We start from the raw sequence: 24,581 nt of genomic DNA on the forward strand, positions 1-24,581 counted from the left end.
ATGCAATGTTTGATTTTGAGAAAAGATGGGGTTCATTTGCTTGTTACTACCATTTGAGTTAATTGATAGATTTCTTCCACGATCTAATTGTAAATTTTGGTATTTTTTTTTGCTGGTGGTTTGATGTTGAACACCTAATGGGTTTTTTCCCTTTTTTTTGTGTCATCATATTTTTCAATCTTTAAGACATTGTTTTTTTTTCCTTTGAGACATTGTAAGTGTTACCTACTTTGATGTACTCTTGTTATTTTGGATAATAATAATAAAAGGATTTGAAAAGAAAGAAAGAAAATGCTAATGAGGTCCAATCAATGGGACATAGAGCCAACATTTCAGATTGGAGACCCATCGTTACGATGCGGTCTGACCTGCCTGCCAAATATTTCCAGCATTTTCTGTTTTTAGGTTCAGATTTCCAGCATCTGCAGCTTTTTTAAAAAATAATCAGAGAAAGAATTGAACAGAATCTGTACCTCTTCTGATGTTAAGTCTTTGTTTTATATCCCATGAGAGCCCCATCTATCAAAAACTTATTAAGCTAATCTTGAAAATCTCAACTGACTCAGCATGTTTGGAGAAAATTTTCTTCCATATTTATAAATTTCACTTGTAAATGACATCTCTCTAATTTTAACTGTTTGCATTCTCAGTTATCCTACCAGAGGAAACAGCTAAATTATTTCAAATACTTCATTAGGGCCACTCCTCAATGTTAGAAGCTCGAGGGATACCAACGGTCTGTGCAACCTGTTCCCAGTATTTAACCTTGATATCATAATGCTAATTCTGCTTTCACATGATATATGCCTAAATTCACTAAAGTTTTTGTCTCAAATCAGGGATCACATTCAAGCCTGAATCTGAGCTCAATCCAATATAATTGGAAAGGGATCAGTGAAAAAATTTCCTTTTTCCACAGCCAGGGCAACTCTATACGGAATTTACCTCCTTGGTCCATACTCCAACGTCACTTGGGAAGAAGCAGAAATTTATGCTGGGTTACCTCCTACTCCGATCATTCTACTGTCCACTACTACCTCAAAGAAGAATGAAGGTGATTCATTACAGACAAGGGTCTTGGTGATTATTAAACAAAGGTTGATGGGATTATACTTTATAGTTTCTGATGCATTATCTTCACAATGATAAATGTACAGGATTTTCCCCAACAGATCCTGTCCTTGGCATTTTCAAGAGGTGTTTAAGTAGATTTTCAAAGATGTTGGTAACTTTGTTTACTAATATCACATCAAGGTTCAGCAAGCAGCCAGACATATAATCATTTGAGCGGGATATTTTGTATTTCTCGGCACAGGAATTCGTGATTTAACCCCATCTATAAACTCTGCACTTTGCCAGACACCTTAACTCACCAAGACCTGATGGTTCACAACCCACAGAGTTCCAAATGGCACATCCTCTCCATTAGCTGAACCAATCACATCCCTTCTAGTGTCTAATCCACTCGTGAATCAGTTATACTTCCTTTATGAAGGACTGCACAAAAGCTGAGGAAAGGGCATATAAGGTAGCAAAAGTGGGAAGTTGGATGATTGGAAAGATTTTAAACTCCAACCAATGGTAACTAAAAAAAGCTATAAGGGAAAAGATGAAACATGAGGGTAAACCAGCCAATAATAAAAAGCATGATACTAAAAAATGTTTTCAGTTACATAAAAGGGAGGTGTGAGTTGGTATTGGACCTCTGGAAAATGATGCTGGTGAGGTAGTAATGGGGGACAAAAAAAATGGCAGATGAGTTTAATGAGTACTTTGCTTCAGTCTTCACTGACAGTGTGCCAGATGTCCTTGAGTGTCAGGGAGCAGGAGTGAGTGCCATTGCTATTACAAGAGGAAAAGTGCTAGGCAAACTCAAAGGTCTTAAGGTGGATAAATCACCTGGACCAGATAGACTACATCCCAGAGTCCTGAGAGAGGTTGCTGAAGAGAAAACAGATGCATTGGTCATGATCTTTCAGGAATCACTCAATTCTGGCATGGTCCTGGAGGTCTGGAAAATTGCAAACGCCACTCTTTTAGAGGAAGAAAGGCAAAAGAAAGGAAATTATAAACCAGATAGCCTACTTTCAATGGTTGGGAAATTGTTGGGAGTCTATTATTAAGGATGAGGTTTCAGGATACTTGGAGACTAATGATACAATAAGTCAAAGTCGTCATGGTTTCTGTTAAGGGAAACCTTGCCTGTCAAATCTGTCAGGAGTACGAGGAAGTAACAAGCAGGATTGACTAAGCAGAAGCAATGGATATCATTTACTTGGATTTTCAGAAGGCATTTGATAAGGTGCCACACATGAGGCTGCTTAACAAGACAATCCTATGGTATTACAGGAAAGATACCGGCATGGATAAAAGAATGGCTGACAGGCAAGAGGCAGCGAGTGGGAATAAAGGGGGCCTTTTCTGGTTGGCTGCCGGTGATTAGTGGTGTTCCTCGGGTCAGTATTGGGTCCACTACTTTTCATGTTGCTTGTCAATAATTTAATCCCTTCATGGAATTGATGGCTTTGTGGCAAAGTTTATGTATGATACAAAGATAGGTGGAAGGGTAGGTAATGCTGAGGAATCAATGTGATTGCAGCAGGACCTAGACAAATTGGAAAATAGGCAAAAGAGTGGCAGATAGAATACAGTGTTGGGAAATATATAATGCATTTTGGTAAAAGGTACAATAGTGCAGACCATTATCTAAATGGGGAGAGGTGCAGAGGGACTTAGGAGTCCTCATGCAAGACTCCCAGAAGGTTAATTTACAGGTTGAGTCTGTGGTAAAGAAGGCAAATGTAATAGTGGCATTTATTTCAAGAAGAATAGAATATAAAAGCAAGGAGATAACACTGAAGCTTTATAAAACACTAGTCAGGCCGCACTTGGAGTCCTGTCAATGGTTTTGGGCCCCATATCTCAGAAAAAGATGTGTTGTCATTGGAGAGAGTCCAAAGGAGGTTCACGAGGATGATTCTGGGAATGAAGGGGTTAACATATGAGGCCTGTTTGGCAGCTTTGGACCTGCACTGACTGGGAATCTAAAAGAATGTGGGTGGGGGGGGGGGGGGGGGGGGGAAAGTAGAAATGTCATAGAAACCTACTGAATTTTGGAAGGTCTAGATAAGGTGGATGTGTGGACAGAATGTTTCTTGTGGTGGGGGTATCCAGAACAGTCTTAACATTAAGGGGCGACCTTTTAGAACAGACATAAGGAGGATTTTTTTTTAGCCAGAAAGTAGTGAAATCTGTGAAATGTTCTGCCACAGACTGCAGTGGAGGACAAGTGCATGGGTATATTTAAAGTGGAAGTTGATATCATGGCCAATCAGGAATCTATCAAAGGATATGGGAAGAAGGCAGGTGTATGGGGTTGAGTGGAATCTGGGTTCAGCCATGACGAAATGGCGGATCAGACTTAGGATCTATTGGAAACACCAATGCCCTTGAATGTAAAAACCTACAAAAGGTAGTGGATACTGCCCAGTCTATCATGATAAAGCCCTCCCCACCACTGAGCAAATCAACATGAAATGCTGTCACAGGAAAGCAGCGTCCATAATCAGTGACCCCCATCACCCAGGACATTCTCTCTTCTCGCTGTTGCCATCAGGAAGAAGGTACAATGGCCTCACCACCAGTTTCAGGAACCGTTGTTACCCTTCAACCATCAAGCTCTTGAACCAAAGGGGTTATCTTCACTCAACCTCACTTGCTTCATCACTGAACTGTTCCCAAACCTATTGACTCACGTGCAAGGATTCTTCATCTCATGTTTGCGATATTTATAGATTATGAACTTTTTCTCTCGTTTTGTCTTTTGCACAATGGTTGTTTGTCTCTCCTGTTGGGTGAGGTCTTTCACTGATTCTCTTGTTTCTTGTATTTATTACAATCATCCATAAAACATATCTCAGGGTTGTACTGTATATGGTGACATGTGTATTTTGATAATAAATTTACTTTGGAACTTTGCTACATTCCAAAAGTTTGTTGTATCTGTCCTGCTCACTCACACCATTATTAAACCCTTGCTGACTCACACCCCATCTGATTATAAATTCTTGAATCACAAGTCCATTCATTGCTTCATCCCACTTCTCCCTAATCTCCTTCAGCCTCTACCCCTACATTCTGAAAATCCATTCCCACTTTTGAAAATGCTTCCAGTTTTTCAGGTAGGACTTAGAACTGTCTCCTCAAACTTCACCCTTTCTTGTAAGTGTTCCATAAAACCCATATGTATGGATTTTAGTCACCCAAACTGTTGCCTCCCCACCACCCCCACCCCCCAGTCGAGCATCTATTTCTTAAAGGAACTATGATATTTAATTAATGCAATTAATTATATAAGAACATCAAGATCAGTTAAACCCGAAGAGCTTATTTGTCACCTGTATGAGGTTGGGGTACAGACCAGCCAACAGCACCCCCTTAATTAGCTCTTCCTCCCCACTGTACTGGTTACACAAGGAGGAGGAACGTGTGCAGACCGATGGATCAGACACTAGGAAAGCATTGTAAACGTTTTCAGAGAATTGTAGAATCAATCCTGGACAAAAAGAATGCAAACTGTTAGTCAACAAAAATAAGAGAAAAATAAAATACTATTTAAATTATAGAATAAAACATTGTACAATGACCAAAAGTGACAGCAACTGAAACTACAATGAAAATAAAAACTCTATCATAAGTATTCCAAAGATAGGACAATCAGCCATTTGGTCCAGCTTTTTCAACACACTCTTTATCAAGTTTCAATACTTTGCCTCAAATGTCATACATTCCACATCAATCCTATCCAATTGCTGTCATTATTTCTCTTGGCTACCAGTCAACGGAAGCTCTTTTCTGGTGAAATACAACTAAACACAGTGCTTCAAATAAACGCTGACCAGCAGACACAGCTCAGTTTTCAAAGTTTGGAAGATCTCAGAAATTGAAACTGATGAATATATGCCAGCTGTGATTTGAAACGAAGTTTATTACAGGAAATGTTATAACATTTCCTACAATAATAAACTGTTTTTAATCACAGTCAGGTCGAGGGAACTTCTGAAATTTCTGAACTTCTGATAAAAAAGGTTTTTAAGTAGTCAGCTGAAGCCTGCAGTCCAGCAGTCTTGATTGCTCTATTGCTAAGCTTGTTCTTCCGATCACCCAACCTACCGTGAATGAACCGGAGACTGGGAGCATACAGCATATTCTCTTCCAGATATTCTTTTCTGGAATCTGCATCCCGTTCTTGCAATACTTTCTTCCAGCCTTCAATGGCTTTAATAAACACCATGTGATCACTTTGGCTCTCCCCACTTAGACATGCTTTAGCCTAAAGGACAAATCAAAACCGGAGTTCACACAGGATCTAGGTGGATTGGAAAATCTAGGATTGTTCTTTTCAAAGCAGAGGAGATTTAGGAGAACATTAACAGCTGTTTAACATGAGAGGTATTTATAAGGTCAATAAGGAGATACCGTTTACTTCCACGGGAGGATTTCATAATATTTAGTTTAAAAATAGTGTTGAGTAAGTAGAATTCTTTTTATGGAAGTTACAGTAATTTGAAATGCAGTACTCTGTAAAACAACCAGACCATTCCAAGCATAGTCCGGTAAAGTTTATCTGAATTACTTCAAACATTAATATCTTTCGTTAAATAAGGAGCTGCAGTACAGCATATAGCAGCTCACCACTGTTCTATAAAACCAATAAAAACCTCTCTACTTTTGAGGCTGTTTGCAACCTGGCCAGAGTGCTGCCCTGCTTGCTTCTCATGAAGTGTGCTCAGCTTTTGGACTTAAATACAGGGACCATGCTGTGCAAATCTGTTGATAAAACCAAAACTCGCTGTGTGGCTGACAGTAAGGAGAAAGTCTGAGGCTGCCAGAAGCCATCAGTAAGTTTCTTGGGCGAGTACAAAAGTAGCAATGAAATTCTGTCTGCTGTTGTGAGCTAATGTATTTAGGAAGAGCAAAGGCAAGGAATTACATGATTAATGATAGGATGTCCAAAACACAAAGGAACAAAATAACTTTGGACTGCACATCCATATATCTGTGAATGTTGTAGAATAGCATGATAAATTGGTTAAAATGGCAAGTGAAATATTTTATTGTCCAGGGCACTGAAGGAGAGAAGGAAGGTTAAATTAGAACTGTGCAAATGCAAGCTAGTCACATCTAAACATACAGTTCTGATCATCACATTACAGGATGGTTGTGTCGAAAGTCACCCAAAATTGTGTATTGAAATGGACAGCAAGTCCTGAAGGAATAGTTCTCTTTCAACAGCCCAAACCACTCCCCTGAACAAGACTCAGATCCAACCTCAGCTCCTACCATGAAAAGCAAAGGTAATTAAGAAACATCGTTCACAATTAACCTGATGTCTCTCCCTACCTTCATAACTTCAGCCCTGTTCAGCAAGCTGTTCACAAAGGGATCTCGAGTCAGACAAGCAACAACCATCAGAACAGGGGACAGACAACGGAATATGCAGGCCATGATGATGGCTTTTGCCAAGCGTGGGTCAGTGGAGATGTGGGCCAGACGCTGACCAAGTAAGGTAAGAGATTCATTTTCATCAAGCACCCCTGTAATGGAAGGGGAGATACTTTAGAGAATTCAACTCACATCTATTTGATAGTTCAAAACTGTGTGGGCTCTGATGAGATTTTGCATTTTTAGCAACAGAAGAAAAATTCCATCCCAAGCTTTCTCCTCTCTTCCGTGAAACAAACATGAAACCAGAGCTGGTTTCCCAATTGTGGCCAATTCTCATGAGACTTGACAGAGAACTTTATATCCAGTCGTGTGCTCAGCTGGCACCTGTCCCTTCTGAAGAGCCATGTTTTCATCTTCACCATGACAGAATGCAGGAAGCCAGTCTGGGATCAATTAATAAACTATACACTGACGACTGAACGTCAGTCTTTTGATTTAGTTTAGTTCAGGATCACCGCAGCATTTATAAATCATTTCAATAAAAACATTTTATCTTGTATAAAATTTACCTGGAGGCAAGCAGCATACTGCAAACTGAGTTCTCCCATGATAACTGTAGTTACCAAGGCAAAGGAGACAGCAGGCCATCAATGTGGGACCATGACTTCAGGTGGCTTCCTCTCCCCCCACCTTTCAAATCTACTCCTCAGCTTTTTGTTCTCCAATCCTGCCGAAGGGTTTCAGCCTGAAGTGTCAACTGTACTTGTTTTCACAGATGCTGCCTGGCCTGCTGAGTTCCTCCAGCACTTTTTGTGTGTTGCCATGACTTCAAGACCCATTTTACTTTGCAGACCTGCTGATGCTTATAAGGTCCCACATTTCAGGAACTCACTGTGAAGAGTTGGCAATGGAGTTTCTAAATTTAAATTCTTGGAAACAGCACTTCAGGTTGATGTCTGATTTTACAAGAATGGCAATTCAAATGGCATTGAGATTTAACTGTAGTACCACTGAATTCTGTTGCTTCAGCAAATGTGCATCATTTTGCACTTATTCTCTATAGGTAATGACTCTATAGCTACAAAGATTGGGTTACAACGTAGACACAGGAAACTGCGGCACTGGGATCTTTTGCAAATACAAAAACAAGTGCTCAAAAATCTCAGCAGGTCAGGCAGCATCTGTAGAGTCAAAGGATTAGTCCTGATGCAGGATATTAACCCAAAACATAGAATATCGCTTTGCCTGCACAGAAGCTTCCTGATCCACTGAGTCCATCCAGCAGCAATTTTGTAGGTTAAAAAAGAAATCACAGCCAACACTCATCTGGGCAAACTCATGTGCACACACAAATACAGTATACATCCAGGAAGAAAAAAGGGCTATTAATGAGAGTTTGATCTACTTTACCACTGAAGCCAGTTTAGAAAAGAATTCCAGACTTGGAACATCCTGATCTATACAGCATTTAACAGCTCACTAAATAATCTAATTGACGCACTGAATCCCACTGTAAATGGTTCCCTCCCCAACTTCTTCCAAAATGTTATCAAAAACTTTTGTAGCATCCTCCTTCAGTAACAAATTCACTTATCAGCAACACTCACCTATCTCCTGTAGTATTTGCACAGCCTCATTCACTGCCTTAGGGTTTGGACTATCCATTGCTTTTGAAAGAAAATCTGAAGCCTGAAAAATAAAGGGAAGAGGTATCGGGAGTGACATTAAAGGCATTGATCTCTGCACTAGTGAATGCTAGCAATCCAGGCCCTGGCGAGTCACTGAACTATCTGAAATACACAATTTCTGTTCCCACCGATAATGTTAAATTATACTTTTTCAATATCCTATGTTAAATTATATTGTTAATGGCTCTCTCTCTTCCTACAGAACTGTCTTCATCAAATCTGCTACATTACCTTTCTCATCAACAAATCATGTCACTGCTCATTATTTTTCCATATCCTTTATAAAATCCTTAAATCTGTAGTTTTGGCTTCAGAACTATTTATGTGCTTCCCACCATTAAAGAAGAGGGACAGCTAGACAAACACTACAATATCAACACGCACTGTAATGTCAGGAATATGGATCTTGGATTGGACCACAATGTTCTCCAGAGGTGTACGCAGGATTTCTGGGATCTGGAAGTCATCCATTTTCTCCAACCTCTCCCTGCTGAACAAATGGTAGGAGTTACCCGGCTGACAGCGGCCTGCCCGTCCACGTCGCTGCTTCACATTCGACTTGGAAATCCAAACAGTGTTCAGACATGAAACCTGTAACAGAGGGGAGAGAGAGATAGAAATATCCTCCACTGGTATTGCACACTAGCCTGTTAAAACTGGATTCAACATACTGCTTCAGAGCAATTTCCACTATCCTCATCACAAGGCAACTATCAAATACAGACTCGGGCCTCAGTTGTTATTTTTACTCATTCTTGCTAAAGTGGATGCTGTCTCTGCAAAATCCTTCAACTTCACTGGGAATATACCAGGTCAACATTCCCGTATTTCTCATTTTGAATGGTTGGCCACACAGAGTAGGACACATTGCTCTTATGTCCAACACCAGACTTCCAAAACAAACTCTCTATTCCAAAGGAAGAAATAATCAGGTAGACCTCAAGACCATGCATCAAGAGCACACCAAAGTCTGTATAAGTAGTAGAAAACAATAAGTAATTATGTTTACTTATGCTACTAAACTGGATGGAATTATGCGTGTGCAGAAAGATGTAGAGAAGCTTCAAGTTAAATGAACGATAACAAAGCAGATGTAATGCAACACTGGAAAAATGGGAGGTTATCCACTTTGGAGCAGGCAACAGTTATTGTTAAATGTTGAATCATTAAGTAACATACATGTTCAAAGGGTCCTAGGTATACAAAAGTCACTGTAGACCAACAAACAATTCTTTAAAAAAAATCTTTCCTCTGAAGAATCTCATTGATATTCTACCTTGAACTGAAGAGATAACACACAATGCTTTGCAAGCTATTAAGAGGGTATATTGTAAAAGGAATAGATGGGATAGAGTTAGTCAAATGAATTCAGGAAGGTTTCCTTAATCATTACGTAGAAGTCCCAGTGAAAGAGTGTGTGATACTGGATCTACTATTAGGGAATGGGACAGGGCAGGCGACAGGTTTGTGTAGGGGAACACTGCATCTAGTGATCATAATGCCAATAGTTTCAAATTAAATATGGAAAACGATAGGTTTGGTCTGCGGGTTGAGATGCTAAATTGAGAAAGGCCAATTTTGATGGCATCAGAAAGGATCTGGTAAGTGAGGATGGGGCAGGCTGTTTTCTGACACAGGTGTACTTGGTAAGTGGGGGGACTTCAAATGTGAAATTTTGAGAGTACAAACCTTGTATGTGCCTGTCAGAATAAAAGGTATAGATAACAGGTTTAGGGAACTTTGATTTTCAGGAGATACTGAAGTCCCGGTTAAGAATTAAACAGGTGTATAGCAGATATAGGCAGGTAAGGACAAATGAGGTACTGTGGAGTATAAGAAATGCAAGAGAACACTTAAATCAATAGGGATAAATGATTTTAGGTTGCCCAAGCAGTCAAGGTGAAGAAGAATCCTAAGGGATTCTACAGATATGGTAAGAGGAAAAGGATTGCAAGTGACAAAATTGGTCCTCTGGAAGACCAGAATGGTAATCCATGCGTGGAGCCAGAGAGCTGGGGGGAGGGGAGATCCTAAATGGATTCTTTGCATCTGAATTTACTCAGGAGATGGACACAAGAGTCTACAGAAGTGGGACAAAGCAGCATTGACTTCATGGACCCTGTAAATATTACGGAGGAGGTGGCTGCTGTCTTGAGGCAAATTAGGGCGGATAAATCCCTATGGCCTGACAAGGTGTTCCCTTAGACCCTATGTGAGGCAAGTGCAAAACTTGCAGGGGCTCTAGCAGAGATACTTAAATCATCCTTAGTGACAGGTGAGGTACCAATGGATTGGAGGACAGTAAATGTTGTTCCACTGTTTAAGAAAGGCTCTAAAAATATATCAGGAAATTATAGGCTGGTAGCCTGACACCAGTAGTGAGAAAGTTATTGGAAAATATTCTAAGCGACTGGATATATGTGCATTTGGATAGACATGGACTGATTAGGGATAGTCAGCTTGACCATGTGCATGGTAGGTCATGTCTAACCATTCTTATAGAGTTTTTCGAGGAAATTACCAGGAAAGATGATGAGGGCAAGGCAGTTGATGTTGTCAACATGGACTTAGCCAAAGCCTTTGACAAGGTTCTTCATGGGAGGTTGGCCAAGCGATTGGCATTCAAGGTTAGGTGGCTTTGTGGGAAAAGCCAGAGAGGTTAGCAGATGATTGCTTCTCTGACTGGAGGCTTGTGACAAGTGGAGTTCCACAGGGATCGGCGCTGGATGCATTGTTGTTTGTAATCTATACCAATGATCTGAATGATAGTGTGGTTAACTGGATCAGCAAATTTACAGATGACACCAGGATTGGGGGATGTAGTGGAGAGTGAGGAACACTATCAGAGATCAAAGTGGGATCTGGACTAGCTGGAAAAACGGTAGATGGAATTTAATGTAGACAAGTGTGAGGTGTTGGTTGGTACGACCAACCAGGGTAGGTTTTACACAGTGAACAAAGGGATCTGGGAATATAGGTCTATAATTCATTGAAAGTGGTGTCACAGGTAGACAAGATCTTAAAGAAAGCTTTTGGCACATTGGCCTTCATATATCAAAACACTGAGTACAGAGATAGGATGTCACAAACAGCATGGCTTTATCAAGGGCAGGTCGTGTCTTACGAGCCTGATTGAATTTTTTGAGGATGAAGGAAGAGCAGTAGATGTAGTGTATATGGATTTCAGCAATGCATTTGATAAGGTACCCCAAGCAAGGGCTTATTGAAAAAGTAAGGAAACATGGGATCCAAGGGGATATTGCTTTGAGGATTGAGAACGGGCTTACCCACAGAAGGCAAAGAGTGGTGGTAGATAGGTCATATTCTGCATGGAGGTCGATGACCAGTGATATGCCTCAGGGATCTGTTCTGGGATCCTTACTGTTCATGAGTTTTATAAATGACCTGGATGAGGAAGTGGAGGGATGGGTTAGTAAGTTTACTGATGACACAAAGGTTGGGTGTGTTGTGGATAGTGTGGAGGGCTGTCAGAGGATACAGCAGGACATTGATAGGATGCAAAACTGGGCTGAGAAATGGCAGGAGTTCAGCCCAGATAAGTGTGAAGTGGTTCATGTTGGTAGGTCAAATATGATGGCAGAATATAGTATTTATGGTAAGACTCTTGGCAGTGTGAAGGATCAGAGGGATCTTGGGGTCCGAGTCCATAGGAAACTCAAAGCTGCTACACAGGTTGACTCTGTGGTTAAGAAGGTATACGGTGTATTGGCCGTCATCAATCGTGGAATTGAATTTAGGAGCTGAGAGGTAATGTTGCAGCTATATAGGACCCTGGTCAGACCCCACCTGGAGTACTGTGCTCAGTTCTGGTCGCCTCACTACAGGAAGGATGTGGGAACCATAGAAAGGGTGCAGAGGAGATTTACAACGATGTTGCCTGGATTGGGGAACATGCCTTATGAGAATAGGTTCAGTGAACTTGGCCTTTTCTCCTTGGAGTGATGGAGGATGAGAGGTGACCTGATAGAGGTATATAAGATGATGAGAGGCATTGATCGTGTGGATAGTCAGAGGCTTTTTCCCAGGGCTGAAATGGCTGCCACAAAAGGGCACAGGTTTAAGGTACTGGGGAGTGGTACAGAGGAGATGTCAGGGGTAAGTTTTTTTACGCAGAGAGTGAGTTGTGAGTGCGTGTCAGGATACAATCAATGTCCTGCTGTATCCTCTGACAGCCCTCCATACTATCCACAACATCCCTAACCTTTGTGAAATCAGCAAACTTACTAACCCATCCCTCCACTGTGGAATGGGCTGCCAGTAATGGTGGCGGAGGCAGATATGATAGGATCTTTTAAGAGACTTTTGGATAGGTACATGAACTTAGAAAAATAGAGGGCTATGAGTAACCCCAGTAATTTCTAAGCTAGGGACATGTTCAGCACTACTTTGTGGGCCGAAGGGCCTGTATTGTGCTGTAGGTTTTCTATGTTATGAAGTTGTAAAAGACATTGGTGACACCTAATTTGGAGTATTGTGTGCGGTTTTGCTCACCTACCTACAAGAAAGATTTAAATAAGGTTGAAAGAGTGCAGAGAAAATTTACAAGGATGTTGCTGGGACTGGAGGGCCCGAGTTATAAGGAAAGATTGAATAGGTTAGTACTTTAACCCTTTAACTTTGATCTAATTTCCTCCAGTTCTTCTGGTTTGGCATGGACTGGTTGAGTAAGGGGCCTGTTTTCTTTCCTGTACTTTTCTTTATATGGTAGGAAATCTTAATGCAAACATATGGTGTCTTGATCAGATTGTACATGGAACAGTATGTACAGTTTTGGTCTACTTGCCATAGAGGGAGTGCAATGAATATTCATTAAAATAGTTTCAGATATGGCGATTTTCCAGTGAGGAAAAATCAAGTATATTTGGGCTGTATTCTCTTGAATTTATAAGAATTAGAGGAAATTAGATCAAAGTTTATAAATTCTTTAGGGTCATAATAAACAAGATGCAGAGAAGCTGTTCTCCTTGATTACAGAGTCTTAAACTAGGAGCAACATCTTGAGAGTAATGGTGTTTAGAAATGAGATGAATTTTCTTCACCCACAGGGTGGTGAATTATTTGAAATTTTTGATCTTGAATGATTGTGGAAGTTCAGTTCATTCAAAATAGGGATCAATAGACTTCTGGAAATCAAGGGATATGGGAACAGCGCTGAGATAGATCAGCCACAAGTTTCATGATTGATAAAAAAAAAATTCTACCAGGTAAGGACTCCTGAAGAAGCTCCCTGGCCCAAAACATCGACTGTTTATTCATTTCCATGGATGCTATCTGACCTGCTGAGTTCCTCCAGCATTTTGTGTGTTAAGGGATCATAGGTTTACTCCAGCTTTAATTTCTTATGTCATAAAATTATTTGTTACACTTTAAAAAAAATTATACTCAAACCTCCAAGAATCACTTCTGTTCTTAAGTTGAAACTTCAAAGTAAATGTATTATCAAAATACAAATATGTCACCATATACAATGCTGAGATTAATTTTACTGTGGGTATTCATAGTAAATACAAAGAAACAAACAAATGAATAAATAAGCAATAAATATTGAAAACATGAGATGAAGGGTCCTTGAAAGTAAGTCCATAGGGTTATCCCCTCTGGTTCAAGAGTTTAGTAGTTGAGGGGTAGTAACGGTTCCTGAACCTGGTGGTGTGGGACCTGAGACTCCTGTACCTCCTTATTGATGGCAGCAGCAAGAAGACAGCATGGCCTATGTGGTGGAGTTCCCTGATGATGGATGCCGCTTTCCTGCATCAGCGCTCCATGTACAGTTGCAAGAAAAGGTTTGCGAATCTTTTGCAGTTACCTGGTTTTCTGTATTTATCACTCATAAAGTGCGGTCTGATCTTTATTTAAGTCTCAATAATAGACAAACACAATCTGCCTAAACTAATAACACACAAACAATTGTACTTTTCATGTCTTTTTTGAACACTTGTTTATAATCATTCACAATCCAGACTGGAAGAAGTACCGTAGATTCCGGATTATAAGCCGCTACTTTTTCCCCACATTTTGAACAGCTTTGAACTCTGCGGCCTTTAATCCAGAGCGGCTAATACATGGTTTTTTTTCATGCCGCCTCGTAAACATTTTGCCTCGTAACAGTAGACCAATAAAATTGATGAGTAGTTCACAGAGGTCCAATGAAATTGTACGATAAATCAAGCGCACTTTCACAATTAAATTATTGTAAATCAGTCATTTGTACTCACCCTCATCAACATGGAAAACACTCGAAGAAAAGCATTGTGCTGCCTTTATGGCAGTTACTTAGTTTATAATATTTTCGCTTAGTAATTCATTTGTTAGTTAAAGTTAGAAGTGTTTTAACTATATTTGTTTTCTGTACTACATCCCGGGATGCTATGACGTCACACCCGGTTTCGCCGCGTCTTGTGGGATACCGGTTTGCGATAAACGGGAAGGTGGGGGCATTACGCGAGCACATCAGACCCGATTAGACCCGATCGCGTTACGCGAGCTCATCAGACCCGATTAGACCCGATCGCGTTACGCGAGCTCATCAGACCCGAGCACATTAGACCCGATTAGACCCGATCGCGTTACGCGAGCTCATCAGACCCGAGCACATTAGACCCGATCGCGTTACGCGAGCTCATTAGACCCGAGCACATCAGACCCGAGCGAAAACGCTGCTTTTAAGTTAAAGGCGATCAATAACTTTTCCTGGTAGGCTGCAGTATATATATTTTTACCAGTCGCTAGGAGATATTGGAATGTTGTTCGTGCTGTTCAGTAAAAAAGTATATGCAACGTAATTTGTGTTACCGATATGTATGTATATTTAAAAGTAGCCGTATTACAGGCACGGTTCGAAAAAAAGCATTTGCAATATATATTTGTTTGTTACCATATGGATTTAATTAAAAGTTAAAAAATCCTCACGTGTAATATCTTTCTGTGTAAATATCTCATATTACAACGTGGGACACCTGCGGCCGAAAATCCGGTGCGGCCTAAAATCCGGTGCGGCCTGTACAAGTAAAAAATTGATTTTATTTCTAAAATTAGAGCCAGCGGCTTTTAATCAGGTGCGCTCTGTAGTCCAGAATCTACGGTATGTGAACCTTTGTATTTACTAACTGCAATAAATCTTAATAAGCAAGATGCAGGGAAGCTGTTCTCCTTGACTGCAGGGTCTAGAACTAGGACCAACATTTTGAGAATAGGGGTGTTTAGAGATAATGAATTTTCTTCACCCACAGAACAGTGAATTTAACATTTCCCCACCAAACATTTCCTGTAGCTGCTGATCAGACTTGCACAATGACAAGGAGGAATTTTAGGCAATTCCTCAATACAAAGTTGTTTCAGTTCATCAATATTTCTGGGATACCTTGCATGAACAGTCCTTTCAGATCACGCCACAGCACCTCAATTAGGTTAAGATCTGGACTCTTGAGTTGGCCATTCCGAAACACGAATTTTCTTCTTTTTAAAGCATTCTGCTGTTTTACTCTTGTGTTTCAAATCATTGTCATGTTGCATCATCCAACTTCTATTAAGCTTCAGGTGATGGACCACTACCTGATATTCTACTGTACAATTCTTGATACAATTTTGAATTTATTGTTCCCTCAACAATTGCAAACTGTCCAGGCCCTGAGGCAGCAAAGCTGTCCCAAACCATGATGCTCTTTCCACCATGCTTCACAGTTGGGATGAGGTTTTGGTGTTGGTGTGCAGTGCTTTTCCCTCCAAACATAGTATTTCTGCCAAAAAGTTTAACTTTTGTCTCATCTGTCCACAGAACATTGTCCCAGAAGCATTGTGGAACATCCAGGTGGTCTTTTGCAAATTTGAGATGTGCAGCAATGTTTGTTTCTGGAGAGCAGTGGTTTCCTCCATGGTGTCCTTCCATGAACACCATTCTTGTTCAGTGTTATTATTATAGTGGACTGATGAACAGAGACTTTAACAAGTTCTAGAGATTTCTGCAGGTCTTTTGTTGTTACCCTTGGGTTGTTTTTCACCTCCTTCAGCATTGCACATTGTGCTCCTGGTGTGAACTTTGCAAGACACCCACTCCTAGGGAGAGTAGCAACAGTGCTGAATTTCTTCCATTTGTAAACAATTTCTCTTGCTATGGATTGATAAACACTCAGGTCTTTAGAAATGCTTTTGTAGCCTTTTCCAGCTTCATGCATCTCTACAATTCTTCTTCTAAGGTCCTCAGAAAGTTGTTTAGTTCAAGGCATGGTGCACATAAACAGATCTTTCTTGAGAAGAGCAGTCTCTGTAGTAACCTGCCTTTGTGTGTCTTTTTATATGGCAGGGCACCTCTACAACCCACACCTCTAATCTCATTTCATTGATTGGAACACTTGACTCCAAATACCTGTTGTAGAAGGCATTACCCCAGAGGTTCACATACTTTTTTGAATCTAGACTGTGACTGTTTAAATGGTGCACTCAGTGAAATACAATTGTTTGTGTGTTATTAGTTTAGGCAGATAGTGTTTGTGTATTATTGTGACTTAGATGAAGATCAGATCACATTTTATGAGTAACTAATGCAGAAAACCAGGTAATTGCAAAGGGTTCACAAACTTTTTCATGCAATTGTAGATGTGGTCAATGATGGAGAGGGCTTTACCTGTGATGGACTGGGTTGTATCCACTACTTTTTATAGGCTTTTCTGTTCAGGGGCATTGGTGTTTCCATAACCAGGTTGTGCTGCAATCAGTCAATATACGCTCCACCACATATCTGTAGAAGTTTGTCTGTGTTTTAGATGACATGTGGAATCTTCGCAAGCTTCTAAGAAAGCAGAGGTGCTGTCATGCTTTCATTGTCATGGCATTTGTATGCTGGAGCAAGGACAGATCCTCTGTAATTATAACACAAGGAATTTAAAGTGGCTGACCCTCTCCACCTTTGATTCTCCAATGAGGACCGGCTCACAGACCTCTGGTTTTCTTCTCCTGTGGTCAGTAACAGCTCCTTGCTCTTGCTGACGTTTAGTGAGACGTTGTTGTTAAGACACCACTCTACCGGATTTTCAATCTCCTTCCTATATGCTGATTCGACACCACCTTTGATTTGGCCAATGACAGTGGTATCAGCAATAGCACTGGAGCTGTGCTTCACCTCACAGTAATTGTAAAGCAGGTAGATCAGGGGGCTTAGCACACAGCCTTGGAATGCACCTATTCCGACAGTGATTGTGATGGAGGTGTTGTTGCCAATCCAAAATGACTGGGGTCTGCAAGTCAAAAAAAAATCGAGGATCCAGTTGTGCAAGGAGGTATTGAGGCCTAGGTGTTGCAGCTAGTGTTCACCAGTCAAGATTCATCAGTCAAATATTTGGCTTACATCATTCCCTACATAGTATTTGCATTTTAAATTACTTAGCAGGGTCTAAAGGGCTTTGACATTCCATGATATATGTGTAGATCCTCTCCTTTTTCCTTATTTCCCCTCACGTCACCCTGCAAAGTCTTGAAGACTGTATCATATTCCATATCTGAGATGGAATTTAAGATTACAAAAAAAAAAGCTTTTTTTTAAACTATTTCTGTGATGTATTCCGAGGATTTCCCAATCCCCCGAATCATACAGTCTACCAGTAGCTTGACCTAGTTTTCAAGTGCCCTCTGTTGTTCGATTCAGGTATCGTCAGCAAGCTAATTCAAAATTAAAGTTTAAGCAGTTCATTTTGACTAAGTAGCTCTAATAATGCTGTTTCTGCAAAACTTAAGATGAGGAAGAGCCAGGTCTGTTAACAAAACTCACAGGAAGGTGGACTGGCAACTCTACTAGTAGTTTACTCCATAAAACTATAGGGAAAAAGCAAGCAGCTACCATCACCCAAACCCCCTTCCCTAAAAATGTAATGGATAAGGAAGATCATTCACGCTATCTTAATTCAACTTTTGAGAAATCACCTCCATTGCAGTAATTGGTTCTCACTAAGCTATCAAACTGATTTACTTTGAAGTAATAACTATAGTGAAAAATAATTCAATTATGAATCTACTACATAATTAAATAAGAAAAATAGGCATTAATAAGGTTACCTTTGTCCTCAAATCATAGCGTTGCTCTTTGTGACACCCTGTGTCAATGACATGTACAATGTCATCAATAGTTATTGAGGTTTCTGCAATGTTTGTTGCCAACACTATTTTCCTCATCATTGGCGGTGATTGCTGGAAAATCTCTTGCTGATCCATTACAGGAATGTTGGAATGAACTGTGAGAAGAAATGACAAGTATTCAAGCAACAGAGCCTTTTTCTTGAAAACATCTTAAAGTGCTCTGGGTACAATGGTTCTCTAATGTGCAGTGACTGGTGTTATGTAAATAAAAAGTCAGTTGTGTATTTGCACACTATCACCGAGTAAACCACAGTAAAGGAAAAAGGCCAACAATCTTAGCTTTTCTTTTTTGGAAGGTCCATGGGGAATGTGGTAAAATGATTCAAATCAAGAACACTTTGGATAAACTGAGTCCAAATAAGCAGTTTAGTTCTGTACAAAATTATGCTCCAAAGCCTAAAACTCCAGCTTAAAGACAAGTGCAAATAAGTCGGCTAACAGTGGTAAATACCAGGAGTTATGGATAGCAATGAAGGTTGTCAAAGGACACAGCAGGATATAAATCAGATGGAAATTTGGGCCCAGAAATATCAGATGGAGTTTAATCTGGATAAGTACAGAGTATTGCATCTTGGGTGGGTAAGTGGCAGGACCCTTAGGACAATAATGGAAAGATCATGACTGAAAGTGGCAACATGCGCAGACAGAATGGAAAAGGAGGTGTGCAGCATGCGTGCCTTAAGTGTAAGAAAGTCCTGTTGCAGGTGCATATGACATTGGTTAGGCTGCATTTGGACTGTTGTGTATGGTTCAGATCACTACAGTAAGCATGTGGAGGCTAACTAGGATGTTGCCTAGATAGGAGTGTATTAGCTCGAAAGAATTGTTGAAAAAACTTGGATTGTCTTCATGAAGTGTTAGAGGCTGAGAGACAACCTGTTTGTCAAGTGTTAGAAATCAAAAAGCTTATTCAGAAAGTAATGAGGCATGGTATCCAAGGAGACCTTGCTTTATGGATCCAGAATTGGCCTAACTACAGAAGGCAAAGCATGGTTGTAGATGGTTTATATTCTGCATGGAGAACGGTGACCAGTAATGTTCTGCAGGGTTCTGCTCTAGGACCCCTCTTCGTGATTTTTATAAATGACCTGGATGAGGAAGTGGAGGGATGGGTTAGTAAGTTTGCTGATGACACAAAAGTTGGGGGTGTTGTGGATAGTCTGGAGGGTTATCAGTGGTTACAGCAGGACCTCGATAGGATGCAGAACTGGGCTGAGAAGTGGCAGATGGAGTTCAACCCAGATAAGTGTAAAATGGTTCATTTTGGTAGGTCAAATTTGAAGACAGAATAAAATATTAATGGAAAGACTCTTAGCAGTGTGGAGGATCAGTGAGATCTTGGAGTCCATGTCCATAAGACATTCAAAGCTGCTGTGCAGGTTGACAGGTTTGTTAAGGTATATGGTGTGATGGCCTTCATCAACCATGGGATTGAGTTCAAGAGCTGTGAGGTGATGTTAAAGCTATATAAGACCTTAGTTAGACCTGTCAACCAGAAAAAACTACAGTCTAATCAAGAACAGGGGAAGCAGACAAACTAGTTGTCTTTGTTTCTCCCCATTTTGTGGGTCCTGAACTGATTCTTGCTCTGGAATAATCTAATCAGAGCAACTGAATGTGGACAGAAGCAGCTTCAGGAAATGACCTGCTAGACCTGAGACCATTCTCAAATAAGCAGCCATTTGTTATGTAAAGGGCGTGGACTCTGAACTGATCCTTGCTCTGGAGCAATCTAATCAGACAACTGAAAGTGGACACGAGGATCTTCAGGTAATGACCTGCTAAATCTGACACCATTCTCGGAGCAGTAACTACTTATTATGTAAAATGCCAGACCTACCAAAGAAGCGGCCTGCAATCTCGATAGACTCTGTCCATGTTGCCTTATTTAACTAGTTTGGACCAGTCAGAATTGAAAGACACAAATACACAAGGCTGGGGTGGACAGAACCAAGAAACAATGTTGATTGTAGCTTTGTACAATGACAAGCCAGAGACCAACTATCACAGATAAGGAGGACCCCATGGACACATGGAGACCGGGACCATGAGCAATGCTTGGCCAACATTGATTCCTTTCCCCGGAAATACCTTTTCTCTTCATTGGCTTTTCATGGAGGTCAGGGATTCTAGTAGGGTGTGCATGTAGATAAGATAAGCAGGTAGGTAAGAGTGTGAACCCACGTGCTTTTTAGTTGAAAGAATAGAAGTTACTTGTCGGTAAATACAGATTCTCTGTGCCTCACTTATCATTATTACAAGGGGTGATTCTTGTAACAGACCCCACTTGGAGTACTGTGTTCAGTTCTGGTCACCTCATTACAGGAAGGATGTGGATACTAGAGAGAGAATGCAGAGGAAATTTACGAGGATGTTGCCTGGATTGAGAGCACGCCTTATGAGAATAGGTTGAGTGAACTTGGCCTTTTCTCCTTGAAGCAATGGAGGATGAGAGGTGACCTGATAGAGGTGTACAAGTTGATGAGAGGCACTGATTATGTGGCTAGCTAATGTATGGACCCGAATAAACAAAAGCGTATCAGATAATGAGAGGGATAAATAGGGTTTATGGCGGTGTTTTCTTTCTGGGGTGAAACTGTAAAATACTAGACGACACAGGTTTACGACAAGATGGGCAAATGTAAAGTAAATTTGTAAAGTTAGGATTTTCTTTTCTCCATACAGAGAATGGAAGATACTGCTAAGAGAGGTGGTAGAAGCAGATATAATAACAGCATTTAGAGGTATTTAGGCAGTTAAGTGAACAGGCAGGGAACAGAGGATTATGGACCATGTCAGGCAGATGAAAGCAGTCTAATTTGGTTGTTGTTGTTATGTACCCCTAGGGTTCATTTTTTCTGTGGACTGTCACTTTAAAATGCCAGGAGAATGAGACTGACTTTGGACACTTTGAGGGGGAGAGAGGGCAAGAGAGATGGAGTATTTGATGGACAGTGAATGTTTATACTAGTCTGTGGCTTGTTTTGAATATACAACGACAGTCACAGACACATACAGTTAGAATCAAGATGGATTCGGTCAATGGAAGTCACCAGTGAGTCGGTCGCTAGTTTAAACTTTCAGGAGCCCAAAAGGGGTGAGTTGAGATTGATCCAGAGGATTGATAAATGACCCTCACAAGTTTTCTGCAACTAGAATAAGTTTTGCAGAGAAGCGAGGAGAGGAAGGTTTGAAACAGAGTGACAAAGAGATCACAGAGAGTTTGGACTCTCTCTCTAAGTAGCCCGTGAGGGTGAGTTTGTTTCCATTCGAATATGAAAGTGTGACTGTCACTTAGTTAATCCACAGGAGTGGGTTCTCTGGTGAGGGGAAAACCTTTGTGATTATCACGTGTGTGTTTACCCTTTGTCTGGGTGTGGTAGTTCACTGAAGAAAGGCACCCCTGTGGCAAATCACTGTTGGAGTTATTTTGTATGTCGTGGAACTGGATAAGTGGCTATCACGCTGTGTGTGATTGGGGTAACCTTACAGAATCTACTGGTGTGTCGACCATTGCCTGAGTGGTGGTTCCCTTGAAGATGGTCCCCTTTGTGATAAGCTACTGTTGGTGATAATCCATACATGGATTCTGTTTGAGTATCCTGTGGCCACCACTTTGGGATGACCCGTAGCTAAATTCGGGTGTGGTACCACTTGTGTTGAAAGGATATTCGTTGAAGATCACTGTCGGTGATATTTCATGTGTGGAGTTGAACAACTTCGGAGATAAAACCTACTGCTATTGTTATTTTTTATTGCTGTCATGGAATCTGTGGAATATCGACGTAATTGCCTTCTCACAACATTCGTCTTTGGATTACAAACATCTCACATTAATTAACCTGTGCATTTGAAATGAACTTTTCTTACCGTAAGACTGAATCACTTACCACCTAAACTTGAAGTAGTTTGGGGATCTATATATTTACACCTATATATGCATAACACTGTTAACTCTTGATTTACCTGGTTTAAGTTACTATATGGCATAGTTACTAATAAAGTAGTGTTTTGTTAACAGCAAACTCAGACTCCAGGTGTGTTCTGTTGTTGCTGATACTTTTACAGGGTTGTGTGTATGTGACAGTGTAAACATGGTAGACTGAAATGCCTGTTCCAGTGTTGTACTTTTCTACATTTCTATGTGTGAGAGATTGCCCACGTAAGTGACAACACAAAACAAATTCATGTTGAAATAACCAAAATCACACCTGCATTATTACTGATTAAGAGGAAACTTGCTCCACTACATATGAAGTTTTAATACACAAATCTGACATACTCATTTGGTTTTACAAAGGAAAAGTGTGGCCTGGTTCTCCGTGCAGGAGAACAGATTCATGAACGCCACCCATCCTTCACTATTTCGCAAAAGCCATCATTCTTCTTCTGAGGCTGCTCACAAAATGCTGGCAGTTCATTTAATTGTATAGTCCATCACTGCATTCACCTTTTAACAAACATCATTCAGGAACAGAGGGTATGCAAATGCACAAGATTCGCTATTTTGTCACAATTAGGTCGTGTGGCGCAGACATTACCCTGATTACTGCACATGCTTGCTTATATCACATTTAATGAGTAAAACTGTGATATTCACTCCTTCCGTCACTTGTGGTGCTGTGGTTCATATCATGGGGATTAACCAAATCCAAAAATAACATGTTAACTAATTAATTGAAGTAAACCATGGGACATTCACATGCCTTCCAGATACATTCTTAGTCTGTGAAAACACTCACCAGGTAAAATGATGCAGTTTTCTTTTCTGGTGGAAAGATGTTCTTCAAGTCGCTGTTGGACCCCTCTGATCTCCTGCCAGCCTGGCAAGAAACACAAAATTCCCCCTAAAATAAAAACACACAAGTTAGTTAAAAGCTGATTTAAAGTCTTGTTTCCATCAATACTCTATCTTCTCCTCTTTGATCAATTTAATTGCCTCCTCTCCATCAAGGATAAAAGCCATTTCGGTCCTATACTCAAGTGGTGTTTCTTTGACAGCATGAGCACAATACTCTTGATATTAAATAAATTTCTCTCACTCCCCAATTAACAGTAATTTGTAGCATAAATCTTTCTCAGGATGCAGCCCAATGTGTAATATTGCATGATAGAGCCCCTTTGCAGTGTATGTAAGCTTGGTATGAATAGTTCACACACTTGTCAAATATATTCTAAGTGTCAATGCAGACAGGACTACATAGAACCTCATACCAAACTTCAAAATGGTTCTGTATAAGGAATTTATAGAAATTGGAGTGGGTAATTCTGACAAACAAGATGACAGTGGGATGGGGTGGGGTGGGTGACGATTCCACTGATTAACTGGAAAAGTCATTGCAAATTTGATGCAATTTTACTTTTTACAATTAGACTAAAAAGACCATTCAGCCAACTGCTCATTTCTGATTCAGCTACAAGTTGTTAACGAGAGAGGGAGAGGGAGAGAGACAAAGAGAGGGAGGGGGAGACAGAAAAAAGGAAGGATGTGTCATCATTTCACTTCATTTTTCTGGTCATTCCATGGTGTACTGCAAATGGAATTGATAATGATAGAAAGCAATTAGGCCACAATAGAATGAGGAATAAGTTCTGGAAAAATCTAGCAGTGGAAAGGTTTGGAAATCATTGGTGCTAAATTATTTTGAGCATTCTCCATTTATCAGGAACTTGATCTTACACCAGGATGATTGTAGTTCAATCTAACACTGCTCTCTCCAGATACCTATCATCTCTTGATTAACTGTTACAGCTATATAGGACCACGGTCAGACCCCACTTGGAGTACTGTGGTCAGCTCTGGTCACCTCACTACAGGAAGGATGTGGTAATTATAGAAAGAGTGCAGAGGAGGAGGCGATAATCTCAGCTAAACCGAAAGAAGGCAAGAGTAAAATGGAATGTGGGTCATTTAGACCAATAACTGCTCTTAATGTAGATTATAGATTATTTACCTCCATCATGGCCAAACAATTAGAATAGTTTCTACCCACACTGATACATAACGATCAGACAGGTTTTATACAACAACGCCAAACACAAGACAATATATGAAGGGCACTTCACATTATGGATCATATACAAAATAAAATTGAAGCAATAGTGATAAGTGTGGATGCTGAAAAGGCATTTGATTCAGTTAATTGGAGTTTTCTTTATAGAGTTTTACATAGATTTGGTTTCCAAGACACAATTATTAAAATTATACAGGCACTATATGACAACCATACTGCTAGGATTAAAATCAATGGATATTTATCAAATAGTTTTACCCCAGAAAGGGGCACGAGACAGGGTTGT

General features: G+C 40.4%; 1 protein-coding gene across 1 annotated transcript in view; it reads right to left on the reverse strand.

Annotated features, from left to right (window-relative positions):
• dhx30 (DEAH (Asp-Glu-Ala-His) box helicase 30) overlaps positions 1–24,581 on the reverse strand; it is a 78,120-nt gene that overhangs the window by 9,153 nt on the left and 44,386 nt on the right. The window contains exons 10-16 of the mRNA XM_073049505.1: positions 23,024–23,128; positions 18,201–18,376; positions 8,520–8,726; positions 8,055–8,136; positions 6,403–6,596; positions 5,173–5,332; positions 4,398–4,555 (exon numbers count right to left, since the gene is read on the reverse strand). Of these exons, the coding sequence (XP_072905606.1) occupies positions 4,398–4,555; positions 5,173–5,332; positions 6,403–6,596; positions 8,055–8,136; positions 8,520–8,726; positions 18,201–18,376; positions 23,024–23,128 (1,082 nt within the window). The remainder of the gene's footprint in view (positions 1–4,397; positions 4,556–5,172; positions 5,333–6,402; positions 6,597–8,054; positions 8,137–8,519; positions 8,727–18,200; positions 18,377–23,023; positions 23,129–24,581) is intronic.

Source organism: Hemitrygon akajei, chromosome 1, assembly GCF_048418815.1.
Source record: "Hemitrygon akajei chromosome 1, sHemAka1.3, whole genome shotgun sequence".
Classification (NCBI taxonomy): Eukaryota; Metazoa; Chordata; class Chondrichthyes; order Myliobatiformes; family Dasyatidae; genus Hemitrygon; species Hemitrygon akajei.